General features: G+C 49.2%; 5 protein-coding genes across 5 annotated transcripts; 2 read left to right on the top strand and 3 right to left on the bottom strand.

The window, feature by feature from the left end:
* Positions 1-1,613: 1,613 nt before the first annotated feature.
* On the bottom strand, positions 1,614-4,046 carry FSST1_005391 (uncharacterized protein; the record flags this gene model as incomplete). The annotated part of the gene is made up of 1 exon (XM_083231661.1): positions 1,614-4,046. The coding sequence occupies one exon, from the start codon at positions 4,044-4,046 to the stop codon at positions 1,614-1,616; it is 2,433 nt and encodes an 810-aa protein (XP_083088821.1).
* A 7,964-nt stretch (positions 4,047-12,010) lies between these two features.
* Positions 12,011-14,241, bottom strand: FSST1_005390 (magnesium transporter NIPA-domain-containing protein; the record flags this gene model as incomplete). The annotated part of the gene is made up of 2 exons (XM_083231659.1): positions 12,011-13,302; positions 13,356-14,241. The coding sequence occupies 2 exons, from the start codon at positions 14,239-14,241 to the stop codon at positions 12,011-12,013; spliced, it is 2,178 nt and encodes a 725-aa protein (XP_083088820.1).
* Positions 14,242-15,230: 989 nt separating this feature from the next.
* Positions 15,231-16,232, top strand: FSST1_005389 (uncharacterized protein; the record flags this gene model as incomplete). Its single annotated transcript, XM_083231658.1, has 1 exon — positions 15,231-16,232. The coding sequence occupies one exon, from the start codon at positions 15,231-15,233 to the stop codon at positions 16,230-16,232; it is 1,002 nt and encodes a 333-aa protein (XP_083088819.1).
* Positions 16,233-16,444: 212 nt separating this feature from the next.
* On the bottom strand, positions 16,445-18,715 carry FSST1_005388 (mRNA-binding ribosome biosynthesis protein NOP4; the record flags this gene model as incomplete). Its single annotated transcript, XM_083231657.1, has 1 exon — positions 16,445-18,715. One exon carries the CDS (start codon positions 18,713-18,715, stop codon positions 16,445-16,447), a length of 2,271 nt encoding a protein of 756 aa, XP_083088818.1.
* Positions 18,716-19,195: 480 nt separating this feature from the next.
* On the top strand, positions 19,196-22,313 carry FSST1_005387 (condensin subunit YCG1; the record flags this gene model as incomplete). The annotated part of the gene is made up of 2 exons (XM_083231656.1): positions 19,196-21,851; positions 21,904-22,313. The coding sequence occupies 2 exons, from the start codon at positions 19,196-19,198 to the stop codon at positions 22,311-22,313; spliced, it is 3,066 nt and encodes a 1,021-aa protein (XP_083088817.1).
* Between the last annotated feature and the right edge of the window lie 37 nt (positions 22,314-22,350).

Raw genomic sequence — 22,350 nt, 5'->3', positions numbered from 1 at the left:
ATAAGATATCACATCTCATTCATGTCATCCGCAACCGGCCCATTAGCTTACACATCACACTTGTGCTTTGGGCTTTTGATGCTCACGGCTACACAGAGAATACTGGGATCACGACTGATTGCCTTTCAAATGCTTGCCTGTCTTGCTTGTTCCTTTTTCTTGCTTACATGCCCTTCTGTACTTCCACTTCAACATCCTGTCTTCATACTTCCTCTCTTCATGACATTCCCTACTCCCATCTTTCCTTTATCTCAACTCATACTATACAAAAGCTTCAACACTAGAAAGAACATAGAGATTTGGATCGAGACAGACTACACATATGCCCTCTTATCCTTTGTCTTGGTATCGATGCATCAGTTTTTACTTTGGTTTTCTTCATGGTTCCATGGTGAGCCTTCACATTCACATAAGGGAATCACCGTCCAGGATTATACAGAGCACAATGGATACGAAATGAGGGAATGCGGAAAGAATTTAAGAAGGGGAAGGAGCAATAGATGATGATTTCGATACTGACTACTGGTACTGTGTTTCGAGGGGCAGCCTTATGTCATGGCCATCCGAATATAATAGAACCTTTGACTGCGGTTTGAATTTCATGTTGCATTATTTTGTGATAAAGTATATGAACTATTTCTCTCTGAGCTGATAACAATGTCTAGTTATGATTCGGACATAAAGACACGAGTCAGACCTGGTGTTTGTTTCATGAGTCGATGGCAATCGGGCGTGGTGTGTACGCATTTTCGGGTCGTGGCTCATGAGTATTATAGCATGATCTATCGCATGTCCGACAACAAGCACAGTACAACGTGATCATAACACATTAGCAGTTAAGTACGTAATAGCAATTAGTCCAAACAGAATAGTCAAGCGACTTCAGCAAGTGCGAGGTTAATAATGGGTTGATTTTGACATTTTTTTTTTGGGGTTATTTTAGTATAAATAAAGAACACACTATGACAGATGTCTCACTTCTAGCGCCCTTTGCAGGTATAAATAGGCCATGTTGCCTTTTATTGTACAGGATAGCTTGCTTCTTTGTCGCTAGTTTTGTCTAAAAGTTCATAAATCCATCATCACTCGTCATAACTGGACACCCTATCCAGTTTGTTGTTTCCCAATGTAAGCCAGGTTTTTTTTTTTCACTCGACTGACCCAATTGTGCGTGGCCAACTCCCTGTTGCCATTGTGTAGTATAAAAAAAACCGATGAAAGAGAAGAAGAAATCAGATAAAAAAGAAAACACACCCAATGCTTTGTCTAGCTTTTTGAGTACCGCTCTAATGCCTTTGCAAAACCAAAAGTGCGCCTTGGAATGAGATGAATGCCGAAGGCTGGAAAGTCAAAGCCTTAAAAAGCCAGACATTGGGATCAAGACCCCAAGAAAATGGAATGCCTTCCGCGGCCAACTTCAATCCATACAAAAGAAATCCTGACCATGCGATGGTTGACCCGAAAGGGTAAACGTGATGATGTTGTGTACACAAGAGTGTAAAGCCACTCGAAGCGCGCATGCAAAAGAAGTATGTAAAAAGTGAAGAGATAGTAAAGGAAATAGACCTCTGGGGAGTTGAGATCGAAACGTGAAGAAGTGTAAGAGAAAGTCTCTAGATACGATCGCCACTACCCTTGGCATATGTGCGGGGGAAAAGAGCATATTGCCCGACAGGGGGTGCCTGCGTGCTGAGGCTTGTTGTCCTGGCGCGAGGGCGTCGGGTCTTGATGGCATCAACCGATTTGTTGACGGTGACTTCCTCTCTGACGATGGACTCGCTCGCATGGCTCTTGTGATGAGGCTTCTTGCTAACGGGCACAGAAGGGAAGGGGGTAAGCTCAGGAACAGTGTCCTTCTCAACAGAGGCGGGAGGGGTAGTGTCTTCCTCGTCGCTGCCATCATTAGACTTGATGATCAGAGATTCACGGACGCCATCGTTTTGCTCAACCCACTTATTCAGCGATGTGCTGCTTGTGAGCCGGGTAAGGTTGGTCCAAGTGGAGTTGGTAGAAACATGGCGTTCGCCAGTAGAGTCGGAGAGGGAGGTAGAGTTGGTAGCGGTGGTAGATGTGCTCGCGCGTTGGGGACACAATTGAAGAGAGTTGTGGCTAGCAGCGTTGCTAGTATTCTCGTAGATGTGGTCATGGTCAACAATACCATGGACCACTTCATCCTCACACAGGTAGCTCTGCTTCTCGGTCTCGTTGAGGAGCATCTGCTGGTGGTAGTCGCCAGGAATGAGTAGTGAAGGCGACAAGGTAAAGCCGTATGACTCCCTAAAACTAGAGGCACGGGAGTCATTTCGAGTATGGGTAAGCTGAGGAGGGCGACGACCCTTTTCTCCACGGGGGAGCGAAAAGTTGTTGGTCACTGCAACTCCCATGCCCATGTTTGGGGAGGCGGTCTCGGAGGTGCTCTCAGGAGAGGCGTGGCTAACAGGGCTTAGAGCCGGCATATCAAAACGGGATGCGGAAAGCATACCGGGAGACGACTCAGCTGTGCCAACTGATGGCAACTCCCTCAGCTCATCATCTCCAAACATGTCGAGCCGGAATCCAGGTGCTTCCTCTCGTCCAGTGTCCATCGACGGCCTCTCCCATTCGTATTCGAAGTTGGCATCGGCTTCGTGCTCGTAACAGTAATCGATGTCATCTTCCCAACTCTCCATGATGGAGGGGATGTGACCTACACTGCCTTTGTAATGTCCAGCATTACGTTGGGAGGCAGCGTTCTCTGAGGTCTGGGGTCCTCTCAGCAGAGGAACCGACTGGCTAGCACGAAGCGACGACCTCGTGCTAGAGTTGTTTTTCGGTGAGCGCATGGTCTCCTCCTCCTCAGGAACGTCTGGCAACGGTGGCTCATAGTTCGTGGTAGCAGGAAGCGGCCAGGCTGCATCGTCAGGGGTAGTGATAGCATGCGAAAAGCGATGGTCGTCCACTGGCAATGGTTCCTGGTCCAGTACAGTACCAAACCCATGGTTCACTGCTGAAGATCGATCCATCGTGTCCTTGGGGCTGAAAGGTCGAGGGTGTCGGAAGCCGCCGCTCGTCAAAGGACGGTCCCGGCCCGTCATCGCAAGAGTGTCACCATCTCTTGGATGTCGGCTTGAGCTTCTCGGGGGTGGAATGGGAGCACCTAATGTAGGAGAGTGAATCTCCTCAATGGGAGGAGATCTCGGGGGTCGAATTGGCCGAGGCGGGCTGGTACGAAGCTGCTCCTGAGATCTAGCCTGCTTGATATAGCGTCTCGGAAGGGCAGAGGCTCTTGCACTACGGGGCGATACTTGAGGTTCAGGTATATGCTCCGTGGAAGCAGAGAAGTTGGGCATGCGGAGCTCCTGTGCGGGAGTACGAGAGGCCGAGTTGGTCGCTTGGTCGCGGGGAGTGTGCGTCACATGTTGGAAGTTGAAGGGTCCAGAAATTTGAAGCCTCTTTTGGAGGGCGGCATCGTCCCGAGAAGACTTTCGGCGAGCAAAGATAGTCGGCATGATTGAGTCCTTGAAAGTAGCCAAGGAGGTTTCACTGCCCACTTCAGTTGAGTAAATCGAGCTTGCTGATGAGCTTTGAGCACTGCTCTCACGGCGGCGGCCTGACTTGCTTGATTTTGCACGGCGATGGAATATGTTCTTGCCCAATACCTGGACACTGTCGGGTCGGTCTCGGGAGGAACTTCCGCTAGTAGTTGTAGATCGTTGGGATGAGTGCCGAGTGATGCTCATGTTTTCGAAACCCTGCTCCCATCCGCGCTCACTAGTCACAAATGTCGAGGATCCGGTGGATGCAGTGCGTTGACCACGGTTGAGATGAGACGCATGTTTCATCTGCTTGCTCAATTGACGTATTCTTTCGGGAGATGGAGGGCCCTCAACAGCCGGTACCAGATACTCATCGAGATCGAGAGGTGATTGAGATGCTGGAGGGGATACATCGTAATAACTAGTCATATCGGCGCCAATGTTGGGCTGCGGGCTCAGTTTTGCTTGAGTATCGCGCCTGGAACGGTCTGACTGGTATTCTGAGTAGTAAGGCATATTTGCGGCCCACATGATAACCCAATGCCTCCGAAAGGAGGGCGACGTCGAAGTGTGCCCTGTATGTAAACAATGACTGGCTAAGTTGTCCTATTCCGCAAGTTGTTGTTGATGATATGTTATGTGTTGCTATGTCGAAGCCAATAAGGAATGAAGCAAGTAAGACGAAACCTAATGAGAGACAGATACAATGAGACAGGTATGTATATAAGGTTTCAAGCAAGTACCGAAACGAGGGGTGGGAAAGGTCAATGGGAAACAAGACGAGATAGAATAGAAATAACGACGTGGATGGATGCAAGACAATGTACATATAAGATTGTCTGGGAGCGAGAGATTGATGCAATCTTGGGGCAAGGCAACTCGTACCCTGCCCAAAGATTAGACAGGCCCTAGGAGCTGGGGCTAAGGAAGACTAGGGCGGTGGTAAGGGGGGACCCTCGACAGGGCTCCAAGTGGGTTGGTGTGGGTTGTCCCTGGCCCGTCTCGACGGACACAAGCCCCGGGAATCTGGGGGGGTTTTCTTTCACTGCAAGGCCCTGTTGTGCTGCGCAGGGATGTTTCGATGAGGCAGAGTTGAGTGCTGGTACCGCAATGCGTACTGTGCAAGTCCCCCTTGCCGTAAACGTAACCGTAACCTCAGACGATGCTCGACTCGCTGTAGGGCGATATGAGGTCCGTGGTGGTGCGATTGGGACACCTTGGACGTCTTGATTGTCGCGCTCAGGGACAACCAAGTGGGCGCGCCTTGTTTGACCATCAGTATCTTGGTGTCCGATATGTCAGGTTGAGACAACAAGAAACCACACAAGAAAACCCTGATTCCACTCGAAATAGCGCAAAAAAAGGCCAAGGACACATGAGAGGGTCAGTCCAGCTCAGTCCAGTCGGGTCATCATGAGGTGAAGAGAATTTTCACTTGCAGAAGCAAAGAAGAGCAAGCAAGGGAGGCTCCATGCCTGATACTCATTCATGCTTTACTACTGCAATGGTTCGACAACATGCAGTAGTTACAATGGGTACAGTATGTTTGCTTTCCAATAGCTTTTCACCAAGGACAAGACCGGAGCAAAAGGCGTCCGCAGTAGGGCTAGATGATAATAGCACACAAGCAACTTTTCGTGGACTCTGGCAAGCAATTGAATGCGGGTGGGCCAATTGAATGAGCTTGAGTATAACAAGTCAAACAGGACGTTATGAACGCAAGCGCATCGTCGACCAAAAAACAAACCGCCGATATGATCGACATGTGGGTTTGGTTTCGATGTCGTCTGTTCTAGTAGCTGTTTCTATTTTCAAGACTTGTTGGCAAAAGTCTCAGAATACGTGTGTTACAGGTCTGGCCTTGCCAGACTAAACCTGCTGGCCTCAGACTGGTTCTGAGAGAGCACGTCCGTTTCTTGTTGACTTTGATCTTTTTTAGCAGCCGGTAGGAAACAGCTCCAGAAACATGCAGGAACAAAGCCGTAGCCACTCGCATTTGCTTAGGCTACTGAACGAACCCACATCGCAGGTTACGTACATTACTTGCTCATTGACGTGAGTAGTGAGCGACAACCAATTGCTCTATGAGTCAGTATCTCTGGTTCTTGATCTTGGTCTAGCTCACCTTGGTGATCAGAGCGTAGCTAGAATGTCGTTCAACCACTTACATTGATTGGGATAAATGTAATGAAAGTCTGAAATTACGCACTGAGTTCATAGAAAATGCCACGGGTAGTGGGAGAGGAGAGTTCGATGAAGCTGCAAGGATCTTGGCAAACCAACCGTACCCCCCGTTGCACTTCTGTATAAATTATTTGTAGACTTGGGATGCAATCGCTTGAGCTTCCCCAGTCGTGCTTCACTTCGGTAACTTCCTCGTGCTGATTCATGATGTACTGTCTGCATCTCATACCGGCTGCTTGTACGTCTCGGAGACGTCTGATGAATCTCGAGACTGCCAAAACAGAGCTACAACGTAACTAACCACGTACCGTTGTCGGAGCTTCGCTGAACTGATTGAGACTGGGTGCAACACATCGGAGAACGCGCTAGTCCATGACCCTTTTTGCGGGTCATGGCAGTAGAGAAACGCGTCCGGCGTTGCATGCTCTAGAAGCCCACTAAATCTCCCATGGTTCGTTTTAGCGTCGGGGACGGCGAGGATGATACAGACCGTGGCCAAGCCCAAGCCATGACCACAACTGCAGATTGCTTCATCTTCTCCTGACCTCGTGCTGGCGCATCATTTTGAGATCTAGCAGTAGTCTAATTAAAGACACGACTCCATGACTATCACAATCGGCCCAGCAACGTGATGTATCTGTTTGGCAAGGCAGCCGTTCAATGTCGCAGTGTGTCTTTGAGGCCAACATCTTTGCAGATTAGAGGCTTGCTTGAGTGTCGATCAACTAATTGCTTCGACCACCTGAACGTGAAGCTATCGAGATGGGGAAATACCTGACCCATTCTCTAAAGTGTTGGCCAAGGCTGAAACAAGATTTGATGGCGTCTCATGTTTATTCGTCCTTGGTTCAAAATCTGGTAGAATACGCATGGACTATTTCTCGACGTTGTGTATCTAAGGGGATGAGGTTTCAATGAAGATATTTCACTAGCCCCAAGGAAGCTCAGAAGAGGTAAAGAATAGCTTCAGAAGCTAAACCTTGTTTGGGTATGTGCTATATTGGCTCGGTTGTGGCACACAGACGGCGTAGCAACCAGCCTGAGCGTTGAGCTCGAGCTTCAACTTGTGCTTGTGCTCAAGAGGATGTGAACCAACACAACTAACACAGCCATAAAGACAGCAAAAAAATAGCCCGTATAAGAAGAAAACCTATACGCAAGCTTAGGCGTGTTCTATCTGACCCGCTGTACTGGGACAGGCTCCCGGATGTAGGATGACGCGTGCGTAGTGGGCTTTCAAGTGTGTACGTTCAGTTCAGTCTCCAAAAATCAGGGCTGGAGGAGAAAGATCGCCTCGTGGATGACGCGGAGGACAACCGGATGAGCGAATATGTGACTGAGGAAAAGCTTGATGTCGAAACGGACACGGTATATCCTCTTCGGGATATTGCCGCGACCCTCTTGGTTCTCCAATGAGAGACAAGGCACAGTTCCGGTCTAGGAAACCGGTCTAAGAGAGAGGGTCAACAACAGGCCAGGCGTTGAAAGAGTTGATTTGGAGGAGACGAAATTAGTTAATCAGGTCATTGGGATTTCAACCACTTCTTCGCCTGCTTATTTCTCGTACCTCAAGCTTGTGGAGGAGTAAAGTTTTTTGATAGAGGTACAAGGCCCTGCAGCGACGTGCAGTAGCGTCTGTACCGGGATTGAGTTTCTTGCTCATTGGGGTTGGCGGTCAGGGGTATGGTAGGGTACAGTGAAAATGCCGGTCCTACTGTACCACGAAAGCGGGAGCTCGTTGTGGGCATAGAAGAAACGTGCGTGTAACAAAAGTCAGGTTGCTCTTTGCTTGAGTCGCGCACAAGTATGTGTGTGCAGCAACATGGCATCGATATCCTTTCCTGCCTGTGCGACGATGACTTGTTGATTTGCTTTGGTTTGGTCTGGTTTTGATGGATCCAGGAACGGGGGTCTTACCCCTGCGCCATGGTATGGTAGTCGGTACGAAGGTACACTACCAGCTCTTGGATGGAGAGCTAAGAGCAGCAGTAGCAGCAGCAGCAACATTGCCCTAGGCTAGGCGGATGGTTGCCGCCACTGACCCCGGTGGCTTGATGGTCAGAGACGCTAAGGCTGGACTTGAGACAGTCGGAGGGTGCTAAGCAGAACGCCAGGTGACACCAGAAGCCGCTATGGAAGGTTCTATTTCTCCCCATTCGTACCATGGTTGCGATTTGGTTTCATGTTTTGCTGAAGTGTGAACGTGACCAGTTACCAGACACATCAGGGGTTGTTGTTGTGTTGTAGATACATAAGTAGATGCAGGAAGGTGGAATCATTAATCAATTAATTAATATATTATCGATTGGAAGACGTCAAAAACGTGGTCATGTTGGTCTGTGTGCTCGTAAAACCCACTCGTTCCTTCCCTCTCCAGCTGACTGCTGATTTTCTAACAGGCCTACCTACCTACCCTTGAGAAGTCGCCTGTAATGCCTCTACCTTACATAGGTAGGTAGGTAGTAGACACTGTAGTCTAGCATGTTGGCATATAGATAGATACTGATCAAGTGTGGAAAAAAGCACGTAGAAAACAGTTCATCCCTGCAGTAGAATCTATTTATTTTTACTATCGACATCTCCTTGTCGACATTAATTACGTAGCAGTTGACTATTTGGGTCATTGCAATCTCAAAAGTCCCTTAATCCAACTAGCAACCAGTCGAAAGGAAATAGAAATGATGCAACTCAGTGCTTGTCCATGATGATTAGTTGCTTGGGATTACATGTTGACCTGCATTAGTTTATTGATGATCAGGGCAGACCAACGCCACTTACACAATAAGTTAGGTACAGTACACACATATGCAACATCAATTTAGCCGATGACTGGCCGCCCGTTGAACCCAACTAACAGCATCATCATGCACACCTAATAACAGAAGGATTATAGGATCATCGTGTCAAATGTCAACTTGTTATGGTGCCTTGCCTAACGGAGTAGGTCGATCCAACCGTGGTTGGTTGAGATTGTTGAATTCGCTCACAGACAGACGGGAGCTTTACTGTTTTGGCCATCACTCGCGTTTTGACCTGGTAAAGTATGGACCAGGGACCTGGGATTAATGATGAAGTATCCGCATGTTAGTACATAGATATTGTACGAATCTGCAACGCGGGGGAGATTGCGCGAGGTCTTTTCTGCTGGTCCCTTCTACCTACCCCAATTGGTTAATGCCCTCTCAGTATGCACGTATACCTACCAACATAGTACCTGGTATGCAGTACAGTGTGTTGGTGCTGAAGTAGTATTCAGGATCTAGCTGATGACCCGTAAATTGGATATGCACTGATGGGGAGACATGCTTACGAAGGAACATGCCCCTCAAGGTTTTCTAAACGATGCATCGTTGGTACTGGTTGATACTTACCTGACACCGTAACTGTCCTTTGAACAAAAGTTCAACAAAATATGGACTGCACTTTACTTTTGAAAAGCACAATAACTGTAATAGGCAATGCTTGCTAACCCAGGCAGTTACCTGTTAGGTACAGTTCTCTCTCTACAAGCTACCAGTACATCCACATGCTTAGGTAGTAAAACAGCCAATCGGTGCAAGCATACCCGTCAGGGACTGTCTGACTGGCCTCAAGTTGTCGACATGCACTTCAACAAGCACCCGATCCCTGCCTGGACGCGTGCTCAGTGGATGGCTTTTACGGCATCGCATCGCATCGAAAACTCCCCTGTACTTGCTTACTGCAGTAGGGCAGCCGGTCTGTCATACTGAAATGGATGGGGACCGCGAACCCAACATTGCGGATCCCTTGTCATCCTTCCATCACAACGGTCACCCACAAACTTGGGCTCGGTTTCAAGCACAACACTTTGTTCCCGTACCGTACCGTACGTACCGCACACCAGCATAATACATCATCAGCCCGGTTAGATGCCTACGTACAACCTATCTACAACCTGCAGGGCTGTCCCGTCCGTCCGCTGTTGCTGTGCCTCTCGAACCAACACGACTTCATCCTTTCTTTTCTTTTCCCGACATGTCAGCTAGCTACACACATACGGATATGCAACCACGGATTGTACGACACCGAATTTCATGCGTCCCCCTGACAAAACAGCACTGCAAAGTAAGTCGGTGTGACATTGGTATCCTAGTTTCCCATGCGCATATGCGTGTGAACTCTCGGGGCTTGCAGCAGTTGTAAGCAGGTAGGCTAAGTACGGTTGTGATGTGCTAGTGACTGTTACAACCTGTGTCGCATTGCCCAGAGTACCTACTTACCTGGGCTAGGTAAGAGGCAAGGCAAAAGCGGCTCGTGGATGTGCTACCCTTCTTGCCGAGGCTTCACCTTGACCCTACATATCACGTTCAATACGATAGAGAGTATCCAGAGTAAGCGGATGCAGGGTGGGACAGCACGAAAGCCCCGCGAAGAAAAGAAACAAGCATCATCCATTCTCAATCGGCAAACCTTGGCTCGTACCTACATCCTGTTATACTGTACGGAACAGCATAGCCGATCTCTACTGTACCTACCTCTCTTTGCGGGGACTGACCGATACAATGCTCAGGGTTCTTGAATGCAGAGTCTCCAACGACCCAGAATCTGGATGCGATGCTTTACCAGCCAGTCAGAATTGGATTTGTGACTTTTCTTCGGATGTTGAGCCTCTCCAGACCCTTGCAGCCTAGGGCAATGCTGCCAATGCTGATTCTGTCCGTCGTCTCCTCGGCCCTCTGAGCCTTCCTTCCCGCCGCTAAACGGGCCTTGTCAGTTCTCTTCGCTGGAGCTCTAGCGCCGGGGAACCACTTCTCGTCTTCCGTTCCTGGGGGTTTTCGGCTTCATTTGTTTACGTCGGGGCGATTGTGTTTGTCAGTAATCGCCATTCGCTTCCGAACGCACTCCAATGTAATATTGAGAACGCATCTCGGTCATCCTTCTGCAAGGTAGACCATCTTGGCAAGCGTTGGATGTGACAAGAGTCCTCTTGGGCCAAAGTCCGCCCACACGTCAAACTTTAGTTAGCTGTTCCTGAACTCAAATTGTGCGCCGTCTCTCCAACCCATAAAAAAAAAAAGTCAAGGTCAGGGATTTGGCCTTCTTCCCTGGCCCTCGAAAGCCATGGATCTGGGCCTCAAAAACAGGCCCGTCTAACTGGCCATGTCGCATGGCATCAACGCTACCTACCTGTCGGTAAATGAACAGTCATTCTTCTTAATAGTCTAGCCTATGCTTGTAAGTTGGCTCTTCCTACCTTGATTCAAAACCTCAGACCACTGCATAGTCAAAGCTGCTGCTAGCCACATGTCTCAAAAGACTGTTAATCCATCTATCATCAATTGAGTTTTCACAAAAGGCAGATCCGACATTGCCGTTCAAACTCCACGGTTCACAAGCTCGCAACACTAGCTCTTAGCATGGGTTGGTTGGTCTAGGTCAATGGCAACGACGGCAGATCCTATCCGTATGAGGGTGGAATAGCCTCGGAGAATACAACGGCTTCCCTGCCAGCCTAAATGTGAAAGGGGGCTTTGCTTCTCGTGGCTTGGACTTAACAATGACGGCTCCGACTTGTTATGCCACTTCTAGCGACACCATTCGTCAAATGGCCACCTGTTTGTCATACACAAAGTCACACGGCCTATACTAAAGACCAGCAGTTGGTTGTACCTATACGTCAGTTGTGTATTGGTAATATGTCACGGCAGTATGCATAAGTTATTTATATTTATTTTTTTAGGCATAAAGCCCCGCTGCTGTTTTCAAAAGCACGAAGCGAAGCTGAAGCAGGGTACAGATTCCGCTGTCTGGAGTCTTATCATAAAGAATGGTCAAACTGTCAATGCGACGCGGAAGCGAGTTCTACCTTTCCAGCCAATTACGGCACTTGTCACATCTTCATCACGATCGACAAAAACAACATCCGACTGTTTCGTTTCAGGACTAGCCCTCCAACAGCCAATACAGCCGACACCAAAAGTTGAGAAAAAAGCAACATAGCTAGCTCACGATTAACAACAGGGCGAAAAAGACAAGACCCGCAATCAATGACACCGAGGCAGCTATCTAATCCCCCTGTTCTATCCACGGATTTGCACACCGAGAGGAGTCAAGAATGGTCACCGGGAGGAGTATAGAATATAGAATAGTCGCCGAATCCTGAACGTGAAGTAATGCGATGCTGCTAAATACGTATATGCTATACCCAGAAAACGAGCTCATCTTGTTCCTCCTACTCTAAGTCCCAAACGCCAACGCTCGAAGCCAGGATAATGGTGCCAGCAAGAAGTGCAGTTTGCTAACCAACGCCGCAATGTGAATCACATGACTATTAGATGCTTGATGCATTATTAAACTTCTCGGTGCCCTCTCTGAAGATCTACATGATCGCGACTGGGGGTGGCTCCTCCCAAGCTCCCATCTTCTACGTCGCCTGCGAAATAGCTGTCATAGCGCTTCTTGCGCCTGACGCCAAAGAAGTCGCCTAATGTGTCGCTCACACTTCGCGATCTTCGACGCGTCTGATCGCCCTCCGCTGTGGGCCCTTCATCTTCCTCTAAAGTGCTGGGGAGGTTTTCCACTGACGCTGGAACCGCCGAGCTCGTAGACAAAATGTTTGATTGGGTAGTGTTTTCGGCATCTGCGTTCTCACCGTCTTCGTTAAAGAACAGCCCGGCACGAATGGTGGAACGTATACGGCGCATTGAGGTTTGGCGCACACGAGGATCGTCGGACGCCCGCAGAAAAGCATCCTTGACTACGGCAGTGACTGTCGAAGAGAGGGGAGAGGGGGAGATAAAAGTTCTGGATCGGTTCACTGAACCACTGGGTTTTGTAGGGCTAGCAAGTGCGCGGGGAAGAAGAGACCCATCACTTGCCATAGGCTCTCTCATTGGTGTCGTTGGGTGCGAAGCAAACGGTCCTGCAGATGTAGCACCTGGCGCTACAAGAACCGAATCAGTCGAGTACGCCCTAGCACCTCGTCCTGGTGGTGTTGAAGGGCCCCCATAGTCATTCCAAGGAAAACCAGAAGCCAGAGTCTCTTGACCCGGGGACATTTGCGAACTCATAGCCTTGGCCGATGGCACGTTGTTTTCGTGCTGCGGTGTAACAGCTGCTAACAAAGCTCTGTGTGCGTCAGAGTGATTGAAATTCGACAGATGACTAGACCGCCGTGATTGCGACTTGGGAGTAGAAAATCCTTGAACATCTTGGTAGTTCGACGCACCGTTACCATCCTGATTGGCAAGACCAATAGTGTCCTCAAAATCGCCCGCCTCTGACAGAACCTCGTCATCAACCTGGCTCTGCTCACGCCCGCTAGTAATGAGAAAGACGCCAAAAAAGGTGAGCAAACAACCTCCAACAAATTTGGCCGCCTGTTCAGTATTTGTGCGTTCAAAATCGCGATAGAGGACGGCGCTGCCAATAATCACACAAAGCGTAAACATAACGAACTGGATCGGGATGACCTGTGTCGAGTCGAATCGCTGCAGAGCTCTGTTGACGTAACGAATCTGCATAATAGCCGTACCAAGGAGGATCGCGATGAGAACATATGTGACAGGAGTTGCAAAGGCACGCCATAAAGTGGACGACAGCATTGAAGACACACCCTTGGTTGCAAGAGCAGTGTAACCACCTATACCCTGGAGTCAGTATTTTCCATATACATTGTCATATCGTGCAACATACCAAATAAGCCAACCAGTCCTAGGTCAATGAGAATTGTGCGCTTCCCATACCTAGGACTTGCCCACATGAGACATAGAATAAGAAATATGGTCACAGCCAGGTAAATCTCAAAAGCCAAGGTGGTGATGGCATCCCACACGTCGTGAGGGTTCAGTTTGGTCTCCTCTTGTTTTGCGCTCAAAACGACAGTAACTACGCCACCCACGGCAATCACCACGCCCCAAAAGTCGCGATGACGGAACTTTTCGTGAAACATGGCTGGTGCAATGATACAGTTTGATATCAAGGCAACGACACCAAGTGGAGAGACGATCGAGGCGGGAGCAAATCCGTATGCCAAAAAGTTACCCATTTCTCCGAGCGTGATAAGGACTTGGCCGAGCCACCAGTATGGAGATTTGAGATAGGAAGATGATGTCTCGTCTTCATCTTGCTTGCTTCCAGAACTTCCGGACGCTTCCGAGTGGAAAGATCCAGTCAAAGGATCTGTCTCACGACTCCCATTGGCGTGATTCTGTTCGTCTGCGCTTGCACCTGCACCATGGCCGTTGAGATATCCAGCTCCATGACTGTCTCCGCCAATAGTACCATATGATCCCCCGTGATCTCCGTTTTGGTTATGTTTCATAGCTTCCTTGGCTCTCCTTCGATTTCTACTCCGTTGCTTATGCAGCCGAATATGAGCATATCTTTGGACATTGAGCGCAAGAGCGATAAGAATATTGCCCACAATGGCTGTAATGATACCAATAAGCGAAGACCATTCTTGTATTGTATCGCCGGGTTTTCTGGCATCGCCGTGATGAGAAGAGTTGCTAGAGTTGTTTCGCGCCCAGGGATCGATCACCATCGATGGCCATGGCGGTTCGACGTCCGCATGCCGCATCGTCAGGCAGAGAGCAGTGGTAGGAGGGATATCGTGAGTTTTCCAGAAAACAAAAAATCGTAGTTCATGCGCAAAATTATCGGTCTGCGGGAAGGGCGGAAGTTCGGTCGCCGAATATGGACGATACGATAAGATGACCGAGCTTGGATGGACAAAGCGTTATTGGCGTCGCGGTATCCGTAGAGGAATCGATAGTATCATGGGGGCAGCGAATTATCTTTACAAAGCTGTGTGGACCAGAACATGACCAGCCGTCGCTGACGGATAGAAAGGAGAAGGCAGAATCGCAATTATGACGATGTTTAGGGACAGGACTCGTAAGAATAATTGTCTCAAAAAAGAGTTGCTGATGTAGGTAGATAGAGTCAATGAGTGATGTAGTTTCGGCGGCGGTTGGCACGGACTTGGCAAGCTCCATTCTAAGGATGTCATCTCGCATCTCGACGCCCGAGGCAGAAAGAGAAAGACCCTGAGACTTGTTCAGCCACAAGCCACTGGAGAAACGTGCTTGACTAAGCGACATGACCAATGAGCTTTCAGATTGAGTTGACGCCACTTCACAGTAACAGCATAACTGGCTTATGAGTTTTAGGTTACAAGAAATAATAACTCAAGAGTCCGCCCTAACATGACATGAACTGTCTTGTTTATTTCATTCTATACCTTCAGGACCACTTCTTTGGCTTGATCCCTCGCCGTGACCCACTAGCTCCGCCGTCATCAAGATGTGACTTACCACCCAATGTCACATGGCGTTTTCTCTGGAATCGCAACGAACGTCACATTAAAACTTCTGGCACTTTCTTCATCATCGCTTGCCGCGTTTATCTATTTAATCAAATCTCAACCTACATGGACGTGCAATAGTTGTCTCTGTAACCGTGTCACCTCTTGAATGATCTGATGATACATAAACCGGGTTGCAAACAGTGAAGGATTCGCCCCTAACTTTATTCAGTCACGACTGCATACAACTCCGGATATCCACCATGTTGGCACCTTTGGATCTTGGCTTCGGTTGGCCATCTGAACAAGGCATGGCCGCTATCGCTTACTCCTCTTATTCACCACTGGCCCTTCGCGATATGCCCCAGCCTAAACCAAACGATGCACCATCCGACATAGACCCCTCTATTTTCACCTTCGAAGATGCATTTGAAGATCTCCTCGCTGTTTCCCAAGGACAATCGCTCCCAGACATCAAGTCCCGATATGAGCAACGAAAGCTCCTGCGTTCCATGTTCCCAACTGGTGAGCCGGGCTACTTCTGGCTACGCAGATTGAGATCGCAGGGTCTTTTAGAAGAATCGATCCCCGCCCGGTTGATGAAGTCTGTTGCTGAGAAGAATTGGGACCGATTTCACCAAGAGCTCGATCGCAGTGCTCAAGCAGTATGGCGAGCTGCATTAGGCGAAGACGAGGGTGAAGACTCATTTAGCGCCCACGAACAACAGCACGACGAGAATAAGCGAGACGTTGCATTAAGTAGCCAGCAGCGAAACAGAGAAAGGATCGGTCTCAACCAAGATATCCCAACTCATCACGATGTCGAGCTTCTCCGCGATGAACTGCATGAGGGTCGAAGTAAACGACGAGAGCCTGAACATTTTGACGATCTATTCTCTGCCATCCAGTCATCCTTTGCTACAGGTCAGTCAGCGTGGGATTCTTTTGTGAAGTTGCTCAATGAGGACCCCGCTCCGCCCTTGAACCAAGAGCGAAAACAGCTGCAGAAGCCTGCAAGTGATGAGAAACAAGTTGTTACCAAGGATGAATATGTGGATCGATTTGGTTACCTACATACCAAAACACTGGTCAAGACCTTGGATGAGAATGGGAACAAGGTTGGAAGTCACAGCCACTATACGGTCCGACCAGCTCCAAAGGACAATGGGGATGGTCCGATTGACGAGCAAGGTAAGGACAATCAAGAATCTGGTTTCAAGGCGAATGGGAGTCTAGAGACTAAGAACAGTTGGCTATGGAAATAAGAGGTTATGAGGTGGAAATGTGATCCGGTGACGATTCGTTCTCAACTCAACGATGTATAATTTTAAAATGTAATATTAGGATGACAAAATGATTAACGCTTAGCCCAGTCTCAAGAATAACGATTCTGAAACAATGCCAATATCTTTGCGACATCCCGAATAGTGGAATGTTTATGGTAAACACTTTTAAGTAGGTATCAAAATGCTAACACTTATTTCCCACCCCGACTCATAGACTTCTTCTTGCGCATAACTCTTGTTCGAGCAATCAACCTGTGCTTCATCTCAGCGTCTGTCTCGGGTTTTTGGCCACCATCTTGCCCTGGTTGCTTCCTGGGCGCATCCCTTCCTGGCCTTCCAAACTTGCCAGGCTTTCCGTCCCTTCCAGGCTTTCCAGCCCTATCACCCCTATCGTCTTTGCGTCCACGCTTCTTGTTATCCTTTGTATGCTGAGCAAGGGTCTTCATCTGAGCCTCAGTCTTGGCACCCTTGTTATGCTCTGGGTTCAGTTGTCGAGACCTCTCCTCGTTGGCACGTCGTCGCTGAATAACCTGGGCGTTCTCAATGGCGAACTCCACGACTAGCCTTTGCTTCTTGCCCACTTCATTCTCGAGCTGAAGACCATTGAGATATCGAAGTCCCATCAGCGCCCAATGGTGCGAAGTGTATTCGATGAAACCATAGCCACGACTCTTACCACCATCCTTCTCCTGCATCTTCTGTCCCTCTCCACTCTCGAACACAATCTTGGCCTGGCGAATAATACCCTTACCCTTGGCCTTGCGTTCATGCTCTTTCTCCTTGGCATCCTTTCCGTCTCGGGCGTTCTCCTCCTTTGAAAGGGGTTGTCGGAGTCCAGCCTTGACATCCCTGGCGAATCCGACAACAGCCTTTCGCGCAAGCTCCTTGAGGTCCTTCGAATCCATGTTGCGGGGAATGTTACGCAGGGCCAGTCGAGTTAAACTCAAGTGAAGACTGGGGTTGCCTTGTACAAGCTTCCTACGTTGAGCAGCACTGGCCTGTCGCATACGATGCTCCGGCTCTGAGAGGAGGTTGAACAGAGGCGAATTCTTGTCGATAACACCCTCGCCCAGCAGGAAAAGCTTACGCTTGTCCTTTTCGTTGCGCTTGGCGAGAGAGTTCTCGGCAAGGCTAGTGGCCTCTTGCTTGTTGACTGCCTGTGTAACCGAGAGAAGTCGGCCATCGAGAGTGTACTTTCCATCCGGATCGGCACTCTCGTCTTGGAGGATTGATGTTTTGGCGTCGCCGACAGGTGCTTGAGTGCGGGGGGCGCCCTTGATGCAGGTCTTCGCTTCATCGACGTCGACAAAACAGACGAAACCGGTACCAGCTGGCTTTTCAGTAACCTTGTCCATGACCACTCGAGCGTAACGAATCTTGCCGAAGTGGCCGAAGAAGCCCTTGAGCTGTTCGTCTGTAGTCGTAAATGGTAGGTTGCGAACGAAGACAGTTGATGAGTTGTCTGTCATCAGCTTTTTAGGTTGTAAAGCCTCGACCTCCTTTTCGACCTCGTCATCCTTTTCATCATCCTCGTCGTCTTCGTCCTCATCGTCCTCATCCTCGAGATTCTCCATGTGGTTCTTGAAGAAGTTCTTCAGATCGGCGTCCAATTGGTCGTCCCGATTGACTTCAGCACCACCCTCTACATCATCACTCTTGTCGTCTTTGTCGTCCTCGTCATCACTCCCTTCTGAGGATGTTTGATCATCGTCATCTTCCTCAACCTGTTGTTTCTTATTTCCCTTCTTCTGCTTCTTATCTTCCTCCTCGGGCTGCTGCTGCTTATCCCAGGTTTCCTTGTCGACAGCCCAATCAACTGCAAGAGTCCTGCCGTCGATCTCTTTGCCGTTGATAGCCTCCAATGCGCGCTCTGCGTTCGGTCTTCCCCTGAGGGTAACAAATCCGAATCCCTTGAGCTTTCCCTTTGATTGAGGCAGATCGGCAAACTTGACCTTTCCAAAGCTTCGGAAGAGGTGCTCTAGCTGTTCGGCTTTCTTGATACTCCAAGGCAGATTTCGGATAATCAGTTTGTTGGGCTTTTGAATCTCCTCCTTGCGAAGTTTGTGAGCAGGAAGTTCGCCAGTAGTGTTGTTTCTTTGTCTCGGCTCGGCAACATCGATACGGATGCGACGACCGTTCCAATCTTGTTTATCCAAAGCCTTCTTGGCCTCGACAGCGTCTTCAGCGTCGGCCAGGGTCACGAAACCGTAACCTCTCGATTCCTTGGTCTTTTGGTCAACAACGACAGTGGCGTGCTTGACTGGGTAATGTTGAGAGAAGAAGTCGGTAAGGCTTTCGCTCGTGGCACCGGGGGGAAGCGAGCGAACGAAGAGCGATCGACGGTCCTCAGTTCGAGCTCTCTTCTTGGACTTTACGTCGCCATTGTCACGGTCTTCAAAGGAAGCAGGGTCGACATCCTCGGTAGCGTGAGGACGCTTTCGATCGTTGGTTGTTGCGCCCATTTTGTCGTGCAAATGTGCGAAAATTGAAAATGCTCAGTAGTAGAGAAGATGGCTGCTGTACTTTGCGACCAAAGGAAAAAAAAATTAGATAAGGAAAGCGCTTATCGATTAGCTTTTACCAGGGTAGGTTTGCATATATATCCAGGCTCCTTCTTCTTGTATGCTATCCTGCGATATCAATCGAAACGAATAAAATACTTTATCCATCACACGAGGTCATCTACTCAATCATTTGCTAGTGTTTAGAAATTCAATTCAATTCAAATCGAATATTTCATCTTTCATACCTACATTGCACATACAGATTGATGGACCAGGTGGGTCTGTTTTTGTTCTCACCAACCGCCAGATCAGCCCCTCAGTCCCTCAAGTAAACTAAGCCGTAAAGGGAATATTTTGTAAACAAACAATGCGAACCTCGACTGGGTTCTATTAACACTGCTTCCTTTACGAGTTAATGGACTAAATCAACACAACAAAATGCCAGCAAGAACTACCGCCCGTTCATCAAGAACTTCGGTCGCGAGGTCCTCAGTCGCTTCTCGCGCCTCGTCAGTCCCCGATGTAGTAGACACCCCCGATAATCCCTTACGAACCAAAGTCTGTGCCATCTTCCGTGATGCACAAAGAACTACAGCAACACACCGAAAGCTCGTCGTGAACCTGCGAAAGATCCAAGAGTCATGCGCCTACGAACCTACAAACCCCGACCAATCTCAGCTTGATGAATTTGACGAAGATGCATTTAACCGCGAATTCATACGCTGTGTTGGCAAAATCATGCCCATCAAGAAATCCGAGAGTGTTGGGGAGAAGTCGATTCGGTTTACCGGATTATTCTTACAGCATGCGAGTGCCAAGGATAACGAGCTACTGGGAGACATCGACGAAGATGCGAGCGTCATGCCCGAGACTCCCAGCACACGCCTGATCGCCCAACTTCTCGAGGCAATTCTCCCTCTCCTGACCGCCAAAGACAAGGTGGTCCGCTTCAGATCAACCCAGCTCATCTCAAACATCATCAACTCACTTGACGCGATAGATGACGATCTCTTTCAGAAACTTCGTCATGGACTACTCAAGAGGATCCGCGACAAGGAGGCCATGGTTCGCTCTCAAGCGGTGCTGGGTCTTGGCCGCCTTGCAGGAAACCAGACCGAGGGCTGCACCAACTCGGATGATAGTGATGACGACGATACCGGACTACTCGAAAAGCTTCTAGAAGTTCTCCAACACGACCCGAATGCGGATGTGCGAAGATCGCTTCTCGTCAACCTCCCCATTCTCCCAGAAACGTTGTCAGTCTTGCTCGAACGTGCACGAGATCAGGATGCAGCGACTCGAAGAGCTGTTTATTCACGACTACTCCCTGCTCTGGGAGATTTCCGCCACTTATCCGTTAAGATGCGAGAGAAGCTTCTGCGATGGGGTATCCGCGACAGAGATGAGAATGTTCGAAAAGCCGCAAGCCGTCTGTTCCGTGAGCGGTGGATTGAAGATTGCGCAGGCGCACCGCCCCAAGAAGACGGAGTGGCTGCGGAGCCAGCACCTCCCAACTTCGACGGCCTTTGCGAGCTGTTGGAGCGGATTGATGTGGTCAACACTGGAGTCGAAAATGGCGTTGCTTTGGAAGCGATGAAAGGCTTCTGGGAAGGACGCCCGGATTATCGCGAAACAGTTGAGTTCGACGATAACTTTTGGGAAACCCTGTCTGCCGAGTCCGTCTTCATGGCAAGGAGTTTCAACGAGTTCTGTCGAATGGAGGGTAATGGCAAGTACCTGAATTTGCTGGAGGAAAAGCTACCCGAGGTTACTAAGCTCGCCTTCTTTTTGGAACGGTATCTTCATGTTCTGGTTGCTGCTGTTAAGAGAGTAGCAGAAGCAGACGAAGATGATGAGGAAGAAGATACGGTGGAGCAGGAGTTTATCGTTGAGCAAATGCTCCAAATCGCACTGACTCTCGACTACTCTGACGAGGTTGGGCGACGTAAGATGTTCACCCTGCTCCGACAGGCCATTTCAATTCCCGATTTGCCAGACGAGGTTACAAAGCTCGCTGTCGAGGTGCTCCAGGGCATCTGTTCCCCAGACGCTGCTGGCGAGAGAGAGTTCATCAGCATTGTTCTCGAATCTGTAGCTGACGTTCACGACACTATTGTGGATGACCTTCCGCCAGATGATGCCGAAGATAGCTTCCATTCTGCTCGATCAGAGGTCAGTGGCCCAAGCACGCCAACCAAGAGTAGGCGAGGAGGTAGCCCTGAAATCAGCGAAGAAGAAGCGCAAGAAAAGGCCGTGAGAGAGATCGTCGTTAACATGAAATGCTTGCATATTGTGCAGTGTATGCTTACTCATGTCTCGAGCAATCTTCAAGACAACACTGACTTAGTTGCAATGCTTAACAATCTCGTCGTGCCAGCAGTTCGCAGTCATGAGGCACCCGTGCGTGAGCGAGGCCTGGTGTGTCTTGGTCTCTGTGCTCTTCTGGATCGCTCACTTGCCGATGAGAATCTGACCTTGTTTATGCACTTTTTCAGCAAGGGCCATACAGCGCTTCAAATCACGGCTCTGCATATCCTAACAGACATTCTCAATGTTCATGGTGCTCAGCTCCTGTCTTCTACGCCTGGACTGCTCAAGGTGTACGTCAAGGCAGTCAAGGGTGGTAACAAAGCACCTGAAGTCCAAGCAGCCGCCACGGTTGCTGCCTCAAAACTTTTGCTTGGGCGCATTGTTAGTGAAGAGGAGGCATGCCAAGACTTACTCAAGTCCCTCGTAGTTGCCTACTTTGACCCTTCGTCTTCGCACAACCAAACCGTTCGCCAAGCGCTGAACTATTTCTTGCCTGTCTTCTGTTTCTCTCGAGCGGAAAACCAAGAGCTTATGCGATCCGTTGCCCTTGACGCGATTCACACGCTCTTCAATGTCCGTGAAAGCCTGGAGGACGACGATGTGGATGTTGACGAGGACATGGTCAGCATGACTACGATAGGAGCTTGCTTGGTAGACTGGACGGATCCTCGAAAGTGTTACAGTCCTACAGATCTGCTAGACACTGACAAGAAGGTGGTGAACGGTGATGTCCATCTGGACTTTGCTATGGATATCCTGGAGAAGTTGCAGGGCAACACTTCAAGTAAGTTAAAAAAGAAACCAATGAAGAAAACCACATGCTAATATGCTTTTAGGAGAGGAAAAGAAGATTCTCGCCTCGCTTCTTGGAAAGCTTCATGTTTCACCCGGATCAAGCAAGGAGAAGCTCCGTGAAGCTTACCAAGAGGTCAGCATTGCCGTTGAAGACGGCCTGCTGTCTGATGCTACCAGCCGCAACCAGCTGTACAAGATTCACGTCAGTCTAGGCAAGATCGTCAATACTCTTGATGAACAACAACAGCCGACCTACCGACGTGCCAGCAGAAGTACGTCGATACTTACAGACCGACAGTCAACTGAAGGGGACACCTCCATTGCAGATGAGCCAAGTATCAAGGAGGAAGATGAAGACAGCGATGGTACGGTGGTTCCCAAGGAAGATAGAGAGTCGCTCGTCGATAGTCTCTTGTCGGACGGCGATGACGTGGAGATGACAGATGTCTGAGGAAACAAACACTTGATGAAGTAACGACTTGGGATTT

This window comes from Fusarium sambucinum, chromosome I (assembly GCF_050947815.1).
Source record: "Fusarium sambucinum isolate potato_lamoka chromosome I, whole genome shotgun sequence".
NCBI lineage: Eukaryota > Fungi > Ascomycota > Sordariomycetes > Hypocreales > Nectriaceae > Fusarium > Fusarium sambucinum.
This window is presented reverse-complemented; position numbering and strand designations above follow the sequence as displayed.